Raw genomic sequence first — 14,109 nt, forward strand, 5'->3', positions numbered from 1 at the left:
GGTCTTGGCAATCAATTGGAGAAGGAGGAGTCAAAGATGACATCTAGGTTGCAAGCCTGTGGGACTGGGAGGATGGTGGTACTGTCAACCGTAATAAGAGGAGGCAAGAGTTTTTGGGGAAAGATAATGAGTTTACTTTGGGACATATCAAGTTTAAAATGGTTTATGGGTCATCTAATTTAATATATTCAAATGGCGATGCAAGAATGGAAGTCAGGATAAATGTTAGGACTGAGAATCATTTGTATGGTGATGATAACTGAATTCTTAGGAGCTAATTAGATCACCAAGTGAAATAGTACACAGGGGTAACAGAAGAAGGCCCAGGATAGAGTCCTGTAGGACACACATGATCTGGATGAAGATCAAGTAAGGGAAACTGGGAAACAGTGGTCAGAAAAGTAGGAGAAGAACCAGGAGAGAGCAGTGTCATGAAAACCTAGAAAGAGTAGGGAAGCAATCTGTAAACAGGGAGACATGGAGGATTAATGAGAGCATAGATAACAGAAGGGACAATCTGTTGGAGGAAATGGGATGGAATAGGAAGGTTTGAGCAGGTGGAGGGGTTAGTTAGTTTTGGTGAGGACTTAATTTAGGACAAAGGTGAAGGAAGAGCTAGTAATAGAAGGCATCTGAGTGATATAAAATGAGGAGGAGGGGAGAAAAGGGAGCTCTCAGAAAATGGACTTATTTTTTCCGGTGAAATATGATGCCAGTTTCTCAGCTGATAGGGTGTGGGAAGCGGGAGCAAGGTGAGGTTGGAGGAGTGATGAAAAGATTTAGTAAAGTCATGGTGGTGAATAGGATAGTGTATCAATTAGAGAGGTATAAAAGGATTGCCTTGCCACAGTGACGGTGCAGTTAAGTTCATGTAACAAAAATTGGTACATTTCATTATTTTCTCCAGCTCTATTCAGTTGCATAAGAATAGATTTGAAGGCAATGGATAGTGGGAGTAATCCAAGGCTGGGGACTGGCAGGGCATGAAAAACAACATAGTAAAGGGGTAAGTCTCTCTAAAGCAGAGAAACATCTAGAAATGAACTAGTTCACCAAGGGCAGTGTAGCCAGTAGAAGGTTGATCTTCTGGGAAAGAACAGAGGGCTGGAAGGATTGGAAATAAAGGTGAGGATGAAGACCATGTTACACATTGCAAGGCAGTAGGAAAGGTGGAATGATGATAGATTATGATCACATAAAGGACATGAAAATGGAATGCTTGTGGATGAGGACAAGACCTAGGGTATGATTATCTTTGTGTGTGGCTGAGGTGGGATATAGGAGGAGGTCATGAAAAATTAGTACATTGAAGAACTGGGAGACTAGATTATTTGAAGGAGCATCAATACATATGTTGAAGTACGGACTAGGGGATAGGTACTGAATTCACTAAGGAAGGAAGGAGAGTATTTTGAAGGTTGGGAGACAGCAGCTACCAGAATGTTAATTAGCTGATAGTCCAGAAATGGCAATGGGGGGCAAGGAATATTCCAGCATCCTCACTATGACCGATGAGTTAGGAACATGAATGAATTCACTATCCTCTTCTATGTTGATTTGCCACCCTTCCCACTCACCAGCTAGAAAAGGCTAGAAAATAAAATCTACAAGTTTCATTAACCAGCCACTTAAATTTGTTCTAGCTGCTATTGATGTGTGATTAAATTTCTATAAAATTTCCAAGAGAACAGAATAGTTTTTCTGAGCCAACTTTATGTCCAATGGGAAAGGTCAATGAAATATCAAACTGAAATGGGTCCTGGTTGTAAGGGTGGTCAGGGAGGTCCTGTCAGCATGAGGTCTCAGTGAGTACAAGAAGGAAAGAGAATGAGGAAAGGAATGGTTTAAGATGAAAACAACTTTGTTACCAATAGAACCAGAATTCCAGAGGGCACAAGGCAAAGGGTGGGTAGCTTTAGAATAGGAAGTTATTGGGTTCTTATCTGTAAAATGAGGGGGTTGGATTCAATGGCCTCTAATTTGTCTCTAATTCTAAAACCTATCATCTATTAATTGTTTCCCTGAGAGCAGTGATTTATTTTTCACATCCATACATTTTAAATGGTATTTTCAAGATCCATACTCTCTTAAGTGGTATTTTCAAACTGAGTCAAGGTTGAAGTATGTTAAAAAACGATACTAGATTTAAAATAGAAGGGACCTCAGATGTCTTAGGATCCAGCTTTTTCCTTTGAGGAAATCAGTCTGGCGAGGTCAAGATATTTACCTTGTGTCACACAGATAGAAAATAATGGAGTCAGAATCTGGAACCAGATCTTTTGACTGGAAGTCCAGTGTTTATTTGCTATTCAGCCTTGCTGGAGAAGTAATATAGTATAGTAAATAGAGAGCTGGTCCTGGTTTTAATCTCTGCCTCTGATTCATACTGACTATATTACCCCTGGGGGACCACTTATCCCAAGAGGGTTTCTACATCTCTAGTTTATGGACTAAATACTATTAGGTATTAAAGCAGAGAATTGCCCCACTGTGAGTTCCTCACATCAGTGAAATCACATGTGTAAACTTAAAGAAAATTCACCAACATTGATAGAGCACTATATGCACATTATTTTAATCTAATCCTCATAACTCTTGTGGCATAATGACATGAATATTATTACAACCCATTTTTATAGATGATAAAACTGAGGCTCAGAGAGTGGAAGAGATGACCAAGAGTGCTCTTGCAAGCATTAGAAGAATTTAACATGTCTTCCCCCACCTCCCCCCAACTAGGCCAATGGTATTTTCATTTGGTTATAGAAAAAAGTCACCTTCATTGATTTTTCGTATGGGACATCAGTTGTCATAAACTAACAAGTCTCAGAAACAGACTACTATTCTGTATCTTTTTGTACATTTGGGGAAAAGGCAAAACGGAAATGAATTTCCAGTTGAGGCAAGATAAAACCTTAGGGAAAAATACCTTTGAATTACTAATAATTTCCCCAGCATTGGATAAGAACCTATATGGATGGGTGACTTATCCTTGATTGGTGATGAAGAGGGAAGGAACAGGGGAAGTCCAAGAAGCTGCAAGACAAGGCTTGAAGGGATTATACTGTGGGCTTAAGATCTGTGAGGGCCATTAACCTAATGCTTCTTTTGCCTGAGTTCTTTATAGAGCAACATGAAGGGTTTTTCCTTTGGGGATTTCTGTATGAGACATCTGGTCATTTTGGTTTTCAGTGTCAGAGGTCAAGAATGATGCTCCATTTCCATTCCCATGAGAACTGGCATCATTGGAGGGGAGAAGGGAGACACTCAGGACCCATTTCAGTTTGATATGGCATTGACCTTTCCCATTGGACATAAAGTTGGCTCAGAAAAACTACTCTGTTCTCTTGGAAATTTTATAAAAATTTCATCAGACATCAGTGGCAGCTAGAACAAATTTAAGTGGCTCGTTAATGAAACTTGTAGATTTTATTTTCTAGCCTTTTCTAGCTGGGGAGTGGGAGGGGTGGCAAATCAACAGCCTAGAGGATAGTGATTGATATTGTGGCTTCTTGTCCTATACCCGTCTTAGTCACTGATTTGAGATGGTTTGTATTTACTTTTTTCCTTGGCTAGAGGAGTTCGGATGTTTCCTCTGGGGTAGACCAATACCAGAGATTCTTCACTAGGAGTTTTCAACATGTGTGCGTGTGTGTGTGTGTGTGTGTGTGTGTGTGTGTGCTATGGCAGTATGGCGAAGCCTATGGACTCATTTTCAGAATCATGTCTTTTAATGCATTAAATAAAATATGTAAGATAACATAGGAAACCAATTACATGGAAACACAGTTATATAAATATGAAGGAGAAAGGTCATAGATACCAATTTAAGAAGTCCTGAAATACATCCTTGGTGGGGCTGTGTGTGTGTGTGTGTGTGTGTGTGTGTGTGTGTGTGTGTGTGTGCATGCGTGTATTTGGTAGAGGGGGTTAAGGTATCAATCTTGCTGTACACTCTCCAGGCATGGAAAGTCATGGATTCAGAACTGGAAGGGACCTTAATTTTTGCAGAATTGGAAACTAAGGTTCATCTACTTTCAGTGACTTGCCCCATGTCATATAACTCAACAGTATCTGAGGCACGATATGGACCCTAGGTCCAGTGTTTTGCTGCTTAAATTCAGGAAATTCCCATCTCACAAATGAGCTATGTGCTAAAAGTGTTTTCTAAGTGAGATGTTTGAAACTTAGAAGGTCATTTTTTATGCTATAAGTGTTTTCTAAGTGAGATGTTTGAAACTTAGAAGGTCATTTTTTATGCTATGCAAGCTAGTTTGGTTCCTGGAATACTTGCTAGAATCCTGTTTGACCCAAATAGTGACTGAAATGCAACAAGTTTGCCATGAAAAACATCAGCAACAATATTGTTGCAATATTAATAAGCAGAAAAACAATACAATTGAATGTAACATATTATTTGATCATTTATTATTATTTACCTCAATGGTAAATACTTGAGGAAAAGCAGGTTTTACTAGAATTGGAGGAGGGGAAGGACTCTGAAGAAGGTTCTGGGCACTTTTTATTTTTACTTTTGATTCTAGGTATCCCCTATCTTGCCCAGGCTAGAAGAATAGTGGACACTCACCGGTCCATAGTCAGACTTGGTGCACATGCCCAATTACTTTGAGCCCTATTGCACTTCCAGAACTCCTGAACTCAAGCTATCCACCAGCCTCAGCTTCTTTCACAGTAGGGATGACGGATATGCACCATCATGCTTGGCCCTCTGAATACACTGAAAGAGTTAATTGCTTTCCTTCTGGACCAGACTTGTATTTTCTGTGAATTTCTTTTTTAATATTTTGGTCTCTGCATTTCAATACAGTTGGTTTCTTTTGCAATCCTATTAATTTTATTTTATCCATTTAAAAACACGATTCAGAGAGGGTTCCAAGGTTTCATCCAACTGTCAGTGGGGTCCTCAACATAAAAATGGTTAGGAGCCCCAGTAGAATGGTGATATAGCAGCCTGACCACTAGAATGAATGTCTATGGGGCTCTAATAGGACTCCTTTACCAAGATGGAACCCAACCTAGAGACATTGACTTTATCTCCAGTAAGACACAAAGACCCAGTCTTTCATCCCTTAGCCATAATATTATTCTACTTTGCCATCTATTCTCTTATTCTGTGCCTGGATAGCATAAAATGAAATGCTCATTTTGATTCTATTTTAGCACCCTACCCATGGTCAATTCCTGCTGGCATCTCAGGGACCTGAGAAATAAAGAGACTTCAAAGAAACTTAGCAAATATGAATGCCTTTCCTTTAAGAGAATCTCTAATTTACTGTGGCTATATTTTGTTGTACATGGCTATTCACATGTTGAAATGTAAGCCCTTTGAGGGCAGGGACTTAGTTTCTGAAAAAAATTCTTTGTATCCCATCATTCCTGGCATATAGTGGGTACTTCAATTGTTTTGGTTGCTTATCATTGAGAACAGTTCAGAGATAGGAAACATGGAAAATAAAGCAAATGTTACCTGATTTTCAGATAGGCTGCTACCCCAAACACCAGCAGTATCACTGCAATCACTGTCACGGTAATGGCTACGACGCTTCCTGCAAAGAAGGAAAAGGATGGAAGGGGAGAAAAAGACAAAGAGTTAATTGATTTGGGAAAGCAGGTGACTCTGTTCCCTCCCCAACCCCATTATTTTCTCTAGAGAAGGATGAAGCACACCAGGTTATGTCTGCCCTATTTTCTGATGCATGAAGTATAGGAGCTTAGTGAGGTGTGGGTGCTGGCTTCCACTCACCAGGCTCTTCCACAAATTGGATGAGGCATTATGTAGACCATGTCCACCATGTCTAGAATGCTCTGCCTCTTCATCTCCATCTTTGGCTTCCTTCAAATTTGGGTTCAAACCTAACCTGAGCAGTCCCTCTTAATTCCATTGCCTTCCCTCTGTTGATGATCTCCAACTTATCTATATCTTGTTTGCATACAGTTGAGAGAAAAGATTATTGGTAACCAATGATTTGGGGAGATCCAGAGTTCCTCCATTTTTCTAAAGTCCTCATTTCAAAAGCTTATTCTATGAAGATTGAATTAACTTTCTCCTCAATTCTAGTCAGACCCCATCCAACCTTCACTACTCAGGTTTGGGTGGGTATAAATTCTTTGAATAGACTGTCCAAAGCTGGGCAATTTAGAAGTCAATGACATGAACAAAGTTCATTAGAATAGGTCCAGCCCCTTATTGGAATATTCATTTTCTCATTAATTGTCAACCAATCAGAGGTGATTGCCACCTTCTGGACCATCCACTTTTCCAAGGGTATATAAATCATGGGCCCTCTGCCATGACATTTTTGGGCATTCAAGAGTGCCACTGATCTTTTTTATCGGTAACATGTTAGCCTTATTAATAAAAATGACTAAATTACCCCAAAACTATGTCTCTTGAATTTTTTAAATGTCACATAGTTGTTTGTATGTTGTCTCTTCCACTGGATTGTGAAGTGAGCTCCTTGAGGGCAGGGACTGTCATTTTATTTATTTGGCCTTTCTTTGTATCCTGCACACCTAGGACAATTGCTGGCACAAAGGAGGCAGGAACTTAATGCATGCTTGTTGACTAACTGATGATAATTATCTTTCCTGGCCATTAAGTGTTAGCGATGAAATCAAGCTGTGTGTACAGGCTGGCCCTGGGATCCAAGAATAGGCCTTGGGAGCATCAGCTCATGTTTCTTACTGGCATTGTCCATGTAATTTTGGACCTGTCATTTAAAATCTCTGGGTGCTAGTATGGCAGAAACTGGGCGTAGCACAGTATCTTATACTATTGACCAAGAAAAAAGGTCAAAATGGACACCTGACTTAGACATAAAGAAAGCTATTACAAGAAAATTGGAATAACATGGAATATATTATCAGACTTATGGATGGGTGAATAATTTATGAATCAACAAGGGATAGAAGTGTAAAATGGATAATTACATTAAATTAAAAAGTTTTTGTACAAATAAAACATGGCCAAGATCAGAAGAAAAGCAGAATGTTGGGAAAACATTTTTACAGATAGTTTCTCAGATAAAGGTTTCATATCTCAAATATGTAAAGAACTTTGTCAAATCTATAAGGATATCCGTCATTCCTGGGGTGGGGACAGGGGAAGGAAAGATTAAAAAAAAAGAAATTTACGTGATAACTTTATTATATATTTAAATTGAAGAGCAAGTTATATATAAGAGATTTAGAGTATCATGTGAAATAACTTTTTTATTATACTATGGCCTGGAAATTCTTATTTTATCTTACACTAAAAATAAAAATAAAAAAATAAAATAAATAAAAATTTAAAAAAGAAAGAATATTTAGAAAAATATTGCTATTTCCAGTTTTTCAAAGCCGCATTTTTTCTCAAGATTATATAATATGGGTCTGTCACTACATAAAGAACTTTGTAAAAAATGAGTAAGCACTGTCTGCTTCAGTTTTGTAACATTATATATTAAAACTTATTCTGAATTTTAAAAAATCCCTTGGTGCCTCATTATCATCATGACTGGATCTTAGTTTGTACTATGACTTACGTATACAGCAACGCCAGTGGAAGGAGGTGGTCTAGTGCCTAGCAAAGTGGTTGGCGCATAGTAGGGTTTTAATGAATGCCTATTGATTGATTGGTCATATGTTATATATGACTAAAATAATATAATATATTAAAATATAATATATGAAACATAATATGTTATATAAATGTAAAATATTAATATATATTATATGATAATATAATATAAATATTCTTTTCAAAATGTAAACAGATCAGAACTCTCACATCTAGATGAGTGGGAACTTCTTCAAAGAATAGGTTAGGTAGATAAAACACTTCTTAAATACTTGCTATATGTCAGACATCGTGCCAAGTGTTAGAAATATAGATACAAGTAAGCAGGACCTCAAGGTTCCAGACCTTTGGAGGACCACATAGAGAGCACTGGAAAAGCAGAGAGCCAGGGGGCTGGGAAATGCCCTGGAGATCTGGGCCCTGGCAAAAAAAAAGTAACAGTTCACCAATCAGAAATAGGTAGTTCATTGGATAAAGCATGAGATTTGAAGTCAGGAAGACCTGAATTCAAAACCAGCCTCAGATGCTTATTAGCTGTGTGACCCTGGGAAAGTAACTTAGCATTTGTCAGCCTCAGTTTCCCCATCTGTAAAATGGGGAATAGCACCTACCCCACAGAGTTGCTATGAACATGAAATGAGATGATATATACAAAAGCACTTTGCAAACTTTCAAGGGCTACATGAATATTAGCTATAATGATGATGGAGGTGAGAAAGAGAATAGATGAGTCGGGGAAGAATGAGCAGTCCAGTTTGGCTACAGTGTAGGATGTAAGCAGGACAATATCTCGAGGTAAGTCCGAAAAGGTAAAGTTGGGTCCAGATTGTAGAGTCTTTAAGACTATGCAGAGACTAAGGTATTTGTATTTGATCTTACAGGGGATGGGGAGCCATTGAAGATATTTGAGAAAGGAAGAGGCAGCTAAAATCCTTCCTTCTAAAGAAAGTCTTTCCCAATCCCCCTCAATTCCGGGGCTGTCCCTCTGTTGATTATTCCTTACTTATACTGAATACAGCTTGTTTATACTCATTCATTTGCTCTCTCACTCATTAGAATGTAACATTTTTGAGGACAAGGGCTGTCTTTCCTTGCTTTGTATCCTTGGTATTTAGCACATTGCCTGGTTTGTGTTGTTTCAGTCATGTCCGACTTTGCTTGACCTTATTTGGGGTTTTCTTGGCAAAGATACTGGAGTGGTTTGCTATTTCCTTCTCCAGCTCATTTTACAGACAAGGAAAACAGGGTTAAGTGGTTTGCTCAGATTTGCCCAGATATTTGTGTCTGAGGTCGGATTTGAATTCAGGTCCTCCTGACTCCAAGGTCGATGCTCTATTACTTCTCCATTTAGCTGCAAGAGAAGACTAAAGAATGCCTAAATTTAGGTCACAGTGGCAGGAATGTAGCAGGATGCCTTTAACATTTATTTTTAAACTCAAATATTTTGCTTCTAGGGGTTCACACACAGACAGGCACCATTGTCCCTGACTTCCGGTCAAGTATAATTATAAAATGAAATGATCAGAAATGTTCCTGCCAACGCGGCACAAAGATGATGATGATTTCTTTAGCCCCAGAGGACTGGGGGTCAGATGTCCCTCATTTTAAACCTCTGGCCCTGTTCTGAAAGGCTGCTTTCTGCTTTGGGGGAAAGGTGAGAGGTTTCCAAAATGAACTGAGATCGGAGCAATTGAGAGTTCACCAACGGAAAAGACTTAGTGCAGTTTTCTAGGTACTTAATGCTTCCTAATAGTTCTTTCCAAGTGCCCTGAAATTTTCACAAGCTCAGGAAAGAATGCCTGTAACCTGGAGGGGAGGGAAGGAGGTGACGTAGAGGAGGTTAGAGGTTCAGTGATTGCTACTTAACAATATGGTTTTGAAAATTAACCCCTCTTTCTGCTTAATTATCCTTTTTATAGGGAGTTTAAAGAGAAATTACATAAACTCTTTGTCTTCCTTTCCAAATTTTTCTCAGTTGGTTCCCTCCATCTGTTTGCTTCAGGGATATTCACAGTTTTGACTTTCTTTGGAAAATTTTTTGTCTTGACCAGCAAGATGGCAAAATCATCATTTTCTACAGAACTGTTTGACCCTGAAACCTTAAAAGAAAGGAATTATGTGCCAAATATATAGTCATCATACCTAGACCTACAAGGTAAGGATAGAATACATTCTAATGAGGAAAAACCTATTGAGTTAACTCTGGAGAGCTTAGTGCTTAGAGTTCTCATTCAGAGTGTCTCCCCATCTCCTCTGTGCCCACTGCCACATGTGCAAGCAAATTCACAGGGCTGTGACTGGGAAGTTGACTGGAGGGATCATTCATAGCAATGAATATCCTTACCCTCTTGACCCCCCAAAAGCAACAATCACTGATTCTGTCTTTCTACATAAATGAAAAGAGAATTGAGATATAAGTAGGGCTACAAGGATGCTGTGTTCAGGATCATAGGCTACGGGATAACAACACACCAGGCCTGATTGGAAAGGAGCCTGGAAAACTCAACTGATTTCCACATTGTCCAAAGGGAGGAGGCTAAGTCCACTCCAGGGGTATCTGTATCCCTGTATAAGGAGTAGGGACCAAAGTGTGAGTGGCAGAGACCACAAGAAAATACCAAAAGATGAAGAGAAAAAAATGAATAAAAATTTACTATGTAAACAGCTAAAACAACAGAGAGGAAGAAAGAAGAATGTGTAAAAGCTCAAAAAGAAAGCAAATCACATTGAAGAACCATATCAAGGAAAGTGAACCAATATTGCCTGGTGAAAGACAAAATCCTGTGAACTAACCAGAGATCGTGGAATATCAGCAAGATAGTCCAGAATGGTTCAAAAAAGAAATGAAAAAATAAAGAAGAATTGAGAACTGAATTTAGGTCAGGAATTGGAATTCTACATATGACCTCTTCCTCTCTGTCTCCTTTGCTGCATCCTCTTTCAGATCACACCCTCTAAGCACAGCTATCTCTTAGAGTTCTGTCCTGGACCTTCTTTTCTTCTCACTCTATATTACTTCACTTGGTGATCTCATCAGCTCCTATGGAGTTAATTACCATCTCTAAGCTGATGACTACCTATCCTGCCCCCATCTCTAATGTGACATCTGCAACTGCCTTTCAGACATTTTGAACTGGATGTTGAGTAGACATCTTAAACTCAATATGTCCAAAACAGAAGTGATCATCTTTCTTCCTAAACCCTCCCCAGGGTCAACCTTGCCTATTACTGGAGAGGGGAACACTGTACTCCTAGTCCCTCAGCCCTGCAACATAAGAGTTATCCTGGATTCCTCACTATCTCTTACCCCCTATATCCAAGACCTCCCATGTCTAAGACCTGCCAATTTCATCTTTGCAACATCTCTCAGATATGCCCCCTTCTTTCCTTGAACCCTGTTGCAGACCCTCATCACCACACCCCAGGATTACTACATTAGCTTGCTGGTGGGTCTGCCTGCCTCAAATCTCCCCACTCCAAAACCTTCTCCATTCATCCACTAAAGTGGTTTTTCCTAAAGCTCATTTCCCTCCTCCCACCCTCCATTCAATAAATTCCGGTGGTTCCTTATCCCTCCAAGAGCAAATACAAGTATTCAGAGCCCTGAATGACCCAACCTTCTCCTACCTTTCCAGTCTTCTTACACTTTATTCCCTAACACATGCTCTATGATCTTGTTGACCTGAGTCTCCTGGCTGTGCCACCATAAGACATTCTATCTCTTGGCTCTGGGCATTTTCTGTGATTGTCCTCCACGCCTGCAGGGAATGCTCTTCCCCCTCCACTCTGACCACTCACCTCCCTGGCTTCCTTTAAGTTCTAACTAAAATCTTACCTTCTACAGAAATTCTTCCCCAACCCTTCTTAACTCCAGTGCCTTAATAGCGCTCTGAGTAATGTTAATTACTTCCTATTGTGTATTTATAGCTTTGTATGTATTTGTTTGCGTGTTGGCTCCCCGCCACATGGTAAACTCCTTGAGGGCAGGGCCTATATTTTGTTTCTTTTTGTATCCTTAGCACTTAGTGTAGTGCCTGGTAAATAGGAAGCCCTTAATAAATGTTTATTGATTTATTAAGGAAATGTGAATGCATTATGGGAAATCTACTTTCAAATGAATAGAAGCTGAGAAAGTTTGCAATATACGGGGGACATGAAATTACTGGCAAGAAGGAAAATTTGGGAGAAGAGAAGCCAAAGGTAAATATGTTAAAAGAACCTATGAATTCTATATAAGTCAAAGAGTGTGTGTTCATCCTTCGTTGCCCAAGAAGACCTTGCCATCAGAGAAATGATGACATGACTTGCGCTTGACCTTGTTTTGAGTGAGGGAAGGCTGTGCAGGTCACCAGCCTCTCTTCTCCTCCAGAGCCATCTGGATCCAGTGACCAGATATTCATCAGGATGACTGGAGATGACTCAGGATGAGGCAATTGGGGTTAAGTGACTTGCTCAAGGTCACACAGCTAGTGAGTGTCAAGAGTCTGAGGTGAGATTTGAACTCAGGTCCTCCTGACTCCTACACTGATGCTCTATCCACTGCACCACCTAGCTGCCTCCAAGTCAAAGTAACTTTCCTTGAAAATGTCTTAAGAACCTTAGGTATCCCCCCAAAACATAACAAATTGAAAAACTTGCATGTCATACTTCAGAAAACAATACAAGAAAACTGTACAGAACTGTTGAATACAGAGGAAAAAGCATCAACCAAGCAAATCCATAGAGAGCCAAGAAATACCTGTTCATCAAGTTCCAAGGCATGGAGTGACTAAATAGAATAATTTCAACGTGAGAAAACCAAATTTCCCAAACGATCAAGAGAAAGACCTTCAGACACGAAGAAATGAGAACTGAAATTACATGGGATTACTTTATATCTACAAATATCAGAGAAGGGATGAAATAGTATATTTTATACAAGCAGTTGAAGCTGAAACCAAGACCACTGGGACCTAGCATGCAGACTTTAACGATCAATGAAAGGAGATGAACATTTAGAAAGATACTTGAGGATCGCATGCAAAAAAGGAAATAAAAAAGGAAACCACTCCCCCTCCTCAAAAAAAAAAAAAAAGAGGCTGGCAGATTATTGGATTCAGAAACATTTTAAATAGAAGCAGGATAAAGGTAAATGAGGATAAATTATTAGGAAGTGACTAAGTCATGAAATAAATTACTCATGTTTATAGATTATTGTTTAAATGAAAGATTGATATATGGGATAAAATAAGTAAGAAGGGCCCCCAAGGATTAAAAAAAGAAAAAAAACTTTAAAATATTTTTAAAAAATGTACTGGACTTCCCCTAATTTATTTTGTAATCTCTTTGGGGTGTGTGTGTATGTGTGTGTGTGTGTGTGTGTGTGTGTGTGTGTGTGTGTGTGTGTGTGTGAGCATTTTGACATAGTTGGAAAGAGTTTCTGATTAAATAAGCATTCAAGTTACAACAGTCATGACTAAGGTTTAAATTAGCAGATACATCTCACTAGGAAGACACTAGGAGAAACTTCTAGAAGGCAGTTTTTTTTGAAAGGGGAGACGATCAGTATGGACATGAGACACGAAGTGAAAAACTGAATTTGGCAGGTTTTCCTCCTTAAAAAAGCAAACATCTATCTGAAACTACCAAGTAAAGACTCTGTGGGAAACTTGCTGTTATATTAACGAATCTTTTCCACCAATAGGTAATCTTTGGAAAGGCCCATTATGGAAGGAAGATTTTGCTTTAATATTTACCCCTCCCTTTCTCCTTTTTACCAAGTATGAGAAGGAAGAAAGATAATCTTCGAGGTGGTCTGATGGGATGTACCTATGTCTTGCATTTTTTCCTTTCAATGGCTAACCTGTTAGGAGCACCCTACAGTGGAGATGCTTTTTCTTGGAATGAGCTTTCTGCCAACAAGGATCCAAATCTTTCCTCAGGCCCTCTGAGAGCATGTATGGAGTGTTGTGGAGTCAGCAGAAATATACCTTTGTGCTGTGGCTGAAGCAATTTTATGGAACAATCAAAGTGAAAGTAATTTCTCCTCAAGCTTTGTTCAAAATAAAATGGAAAGTCCCTCCTTTTTGCTTTTATTTTTACAAGGTGGAAGTGGGCAGAGAAACAAAGAGGAGGGGAGGAGGCAGAGAGGCAGGAGACAAGGAGAGTTAACTTAAGAACAAGGAAAAGAACATGTCATCTGGCTATTTTTTTCATGAAATAGCTTAGCTTTTCAGCCAGCCATTTGAGATACTCCTACTGGAGACCTCTATGTCCTGCAGACCTAGGGGTGTCAAACAGAAGGCCCATGCAGTGCACAGCATTCCTGAGTGTTGCTCAAATCAGATTAAAATGTAATTGGGAAATATGTAACAAACCAAATTAAAATACACTAAAACACAGATAATGTTAATATGTGGTTTTCTACCTTAAAATGCCTCCTGCAAGGGTCTTTATGTATGGTTTAGTGACCCCTATTTCTATTTGAGTTTGACACCATTATCATAAACTACATGGTGATTCATGCAGTAAATCCACCTTAAATGGAA

The 14,109-nt window shown here is 39.1% G+C and overlaps 1 protein-coding gene across 1 annotated transcript in view; it reads right to left on the reverse strand.

The window, feature by feature from the left end:
- The window catches only part of PARM1 (prostate androgen-regulated mucin-like protein 1), a 127,787-nt gene that overhangs the window by 12,044 nt on the left and 101,634 nt on the right, over nucleotides 1-14,109 (reverse strand). The window contains exon 3 of the mRNA XM_072624236.1: nucleotides 5,489-5,567. Within this exon, the coding sequence (XP_072480337.1) occupies nucleotides 5,489-5,567 (79 nt within the window). The remainder of the gene's footprint in view (nucleotides 1-5,488; nucleotides 5,568-14,109) is intronic.

The sequence above is a fragment of the Notamacropus eugenii genome, chromosome 7, assembly GCF_028372415.1.
Source record: "Notamacropus eugenii isolate mMacEug1 chromosome 7, mMacEug1.pri_v2, whole genome shotgun sequence".
Classification (NCBI taxonomy): Eukaryota; Metazoa; Chordata; class Mammalia; order Diprotodontia; family Macropodidae; genus Notamacropus; species Notamacropus eugenii.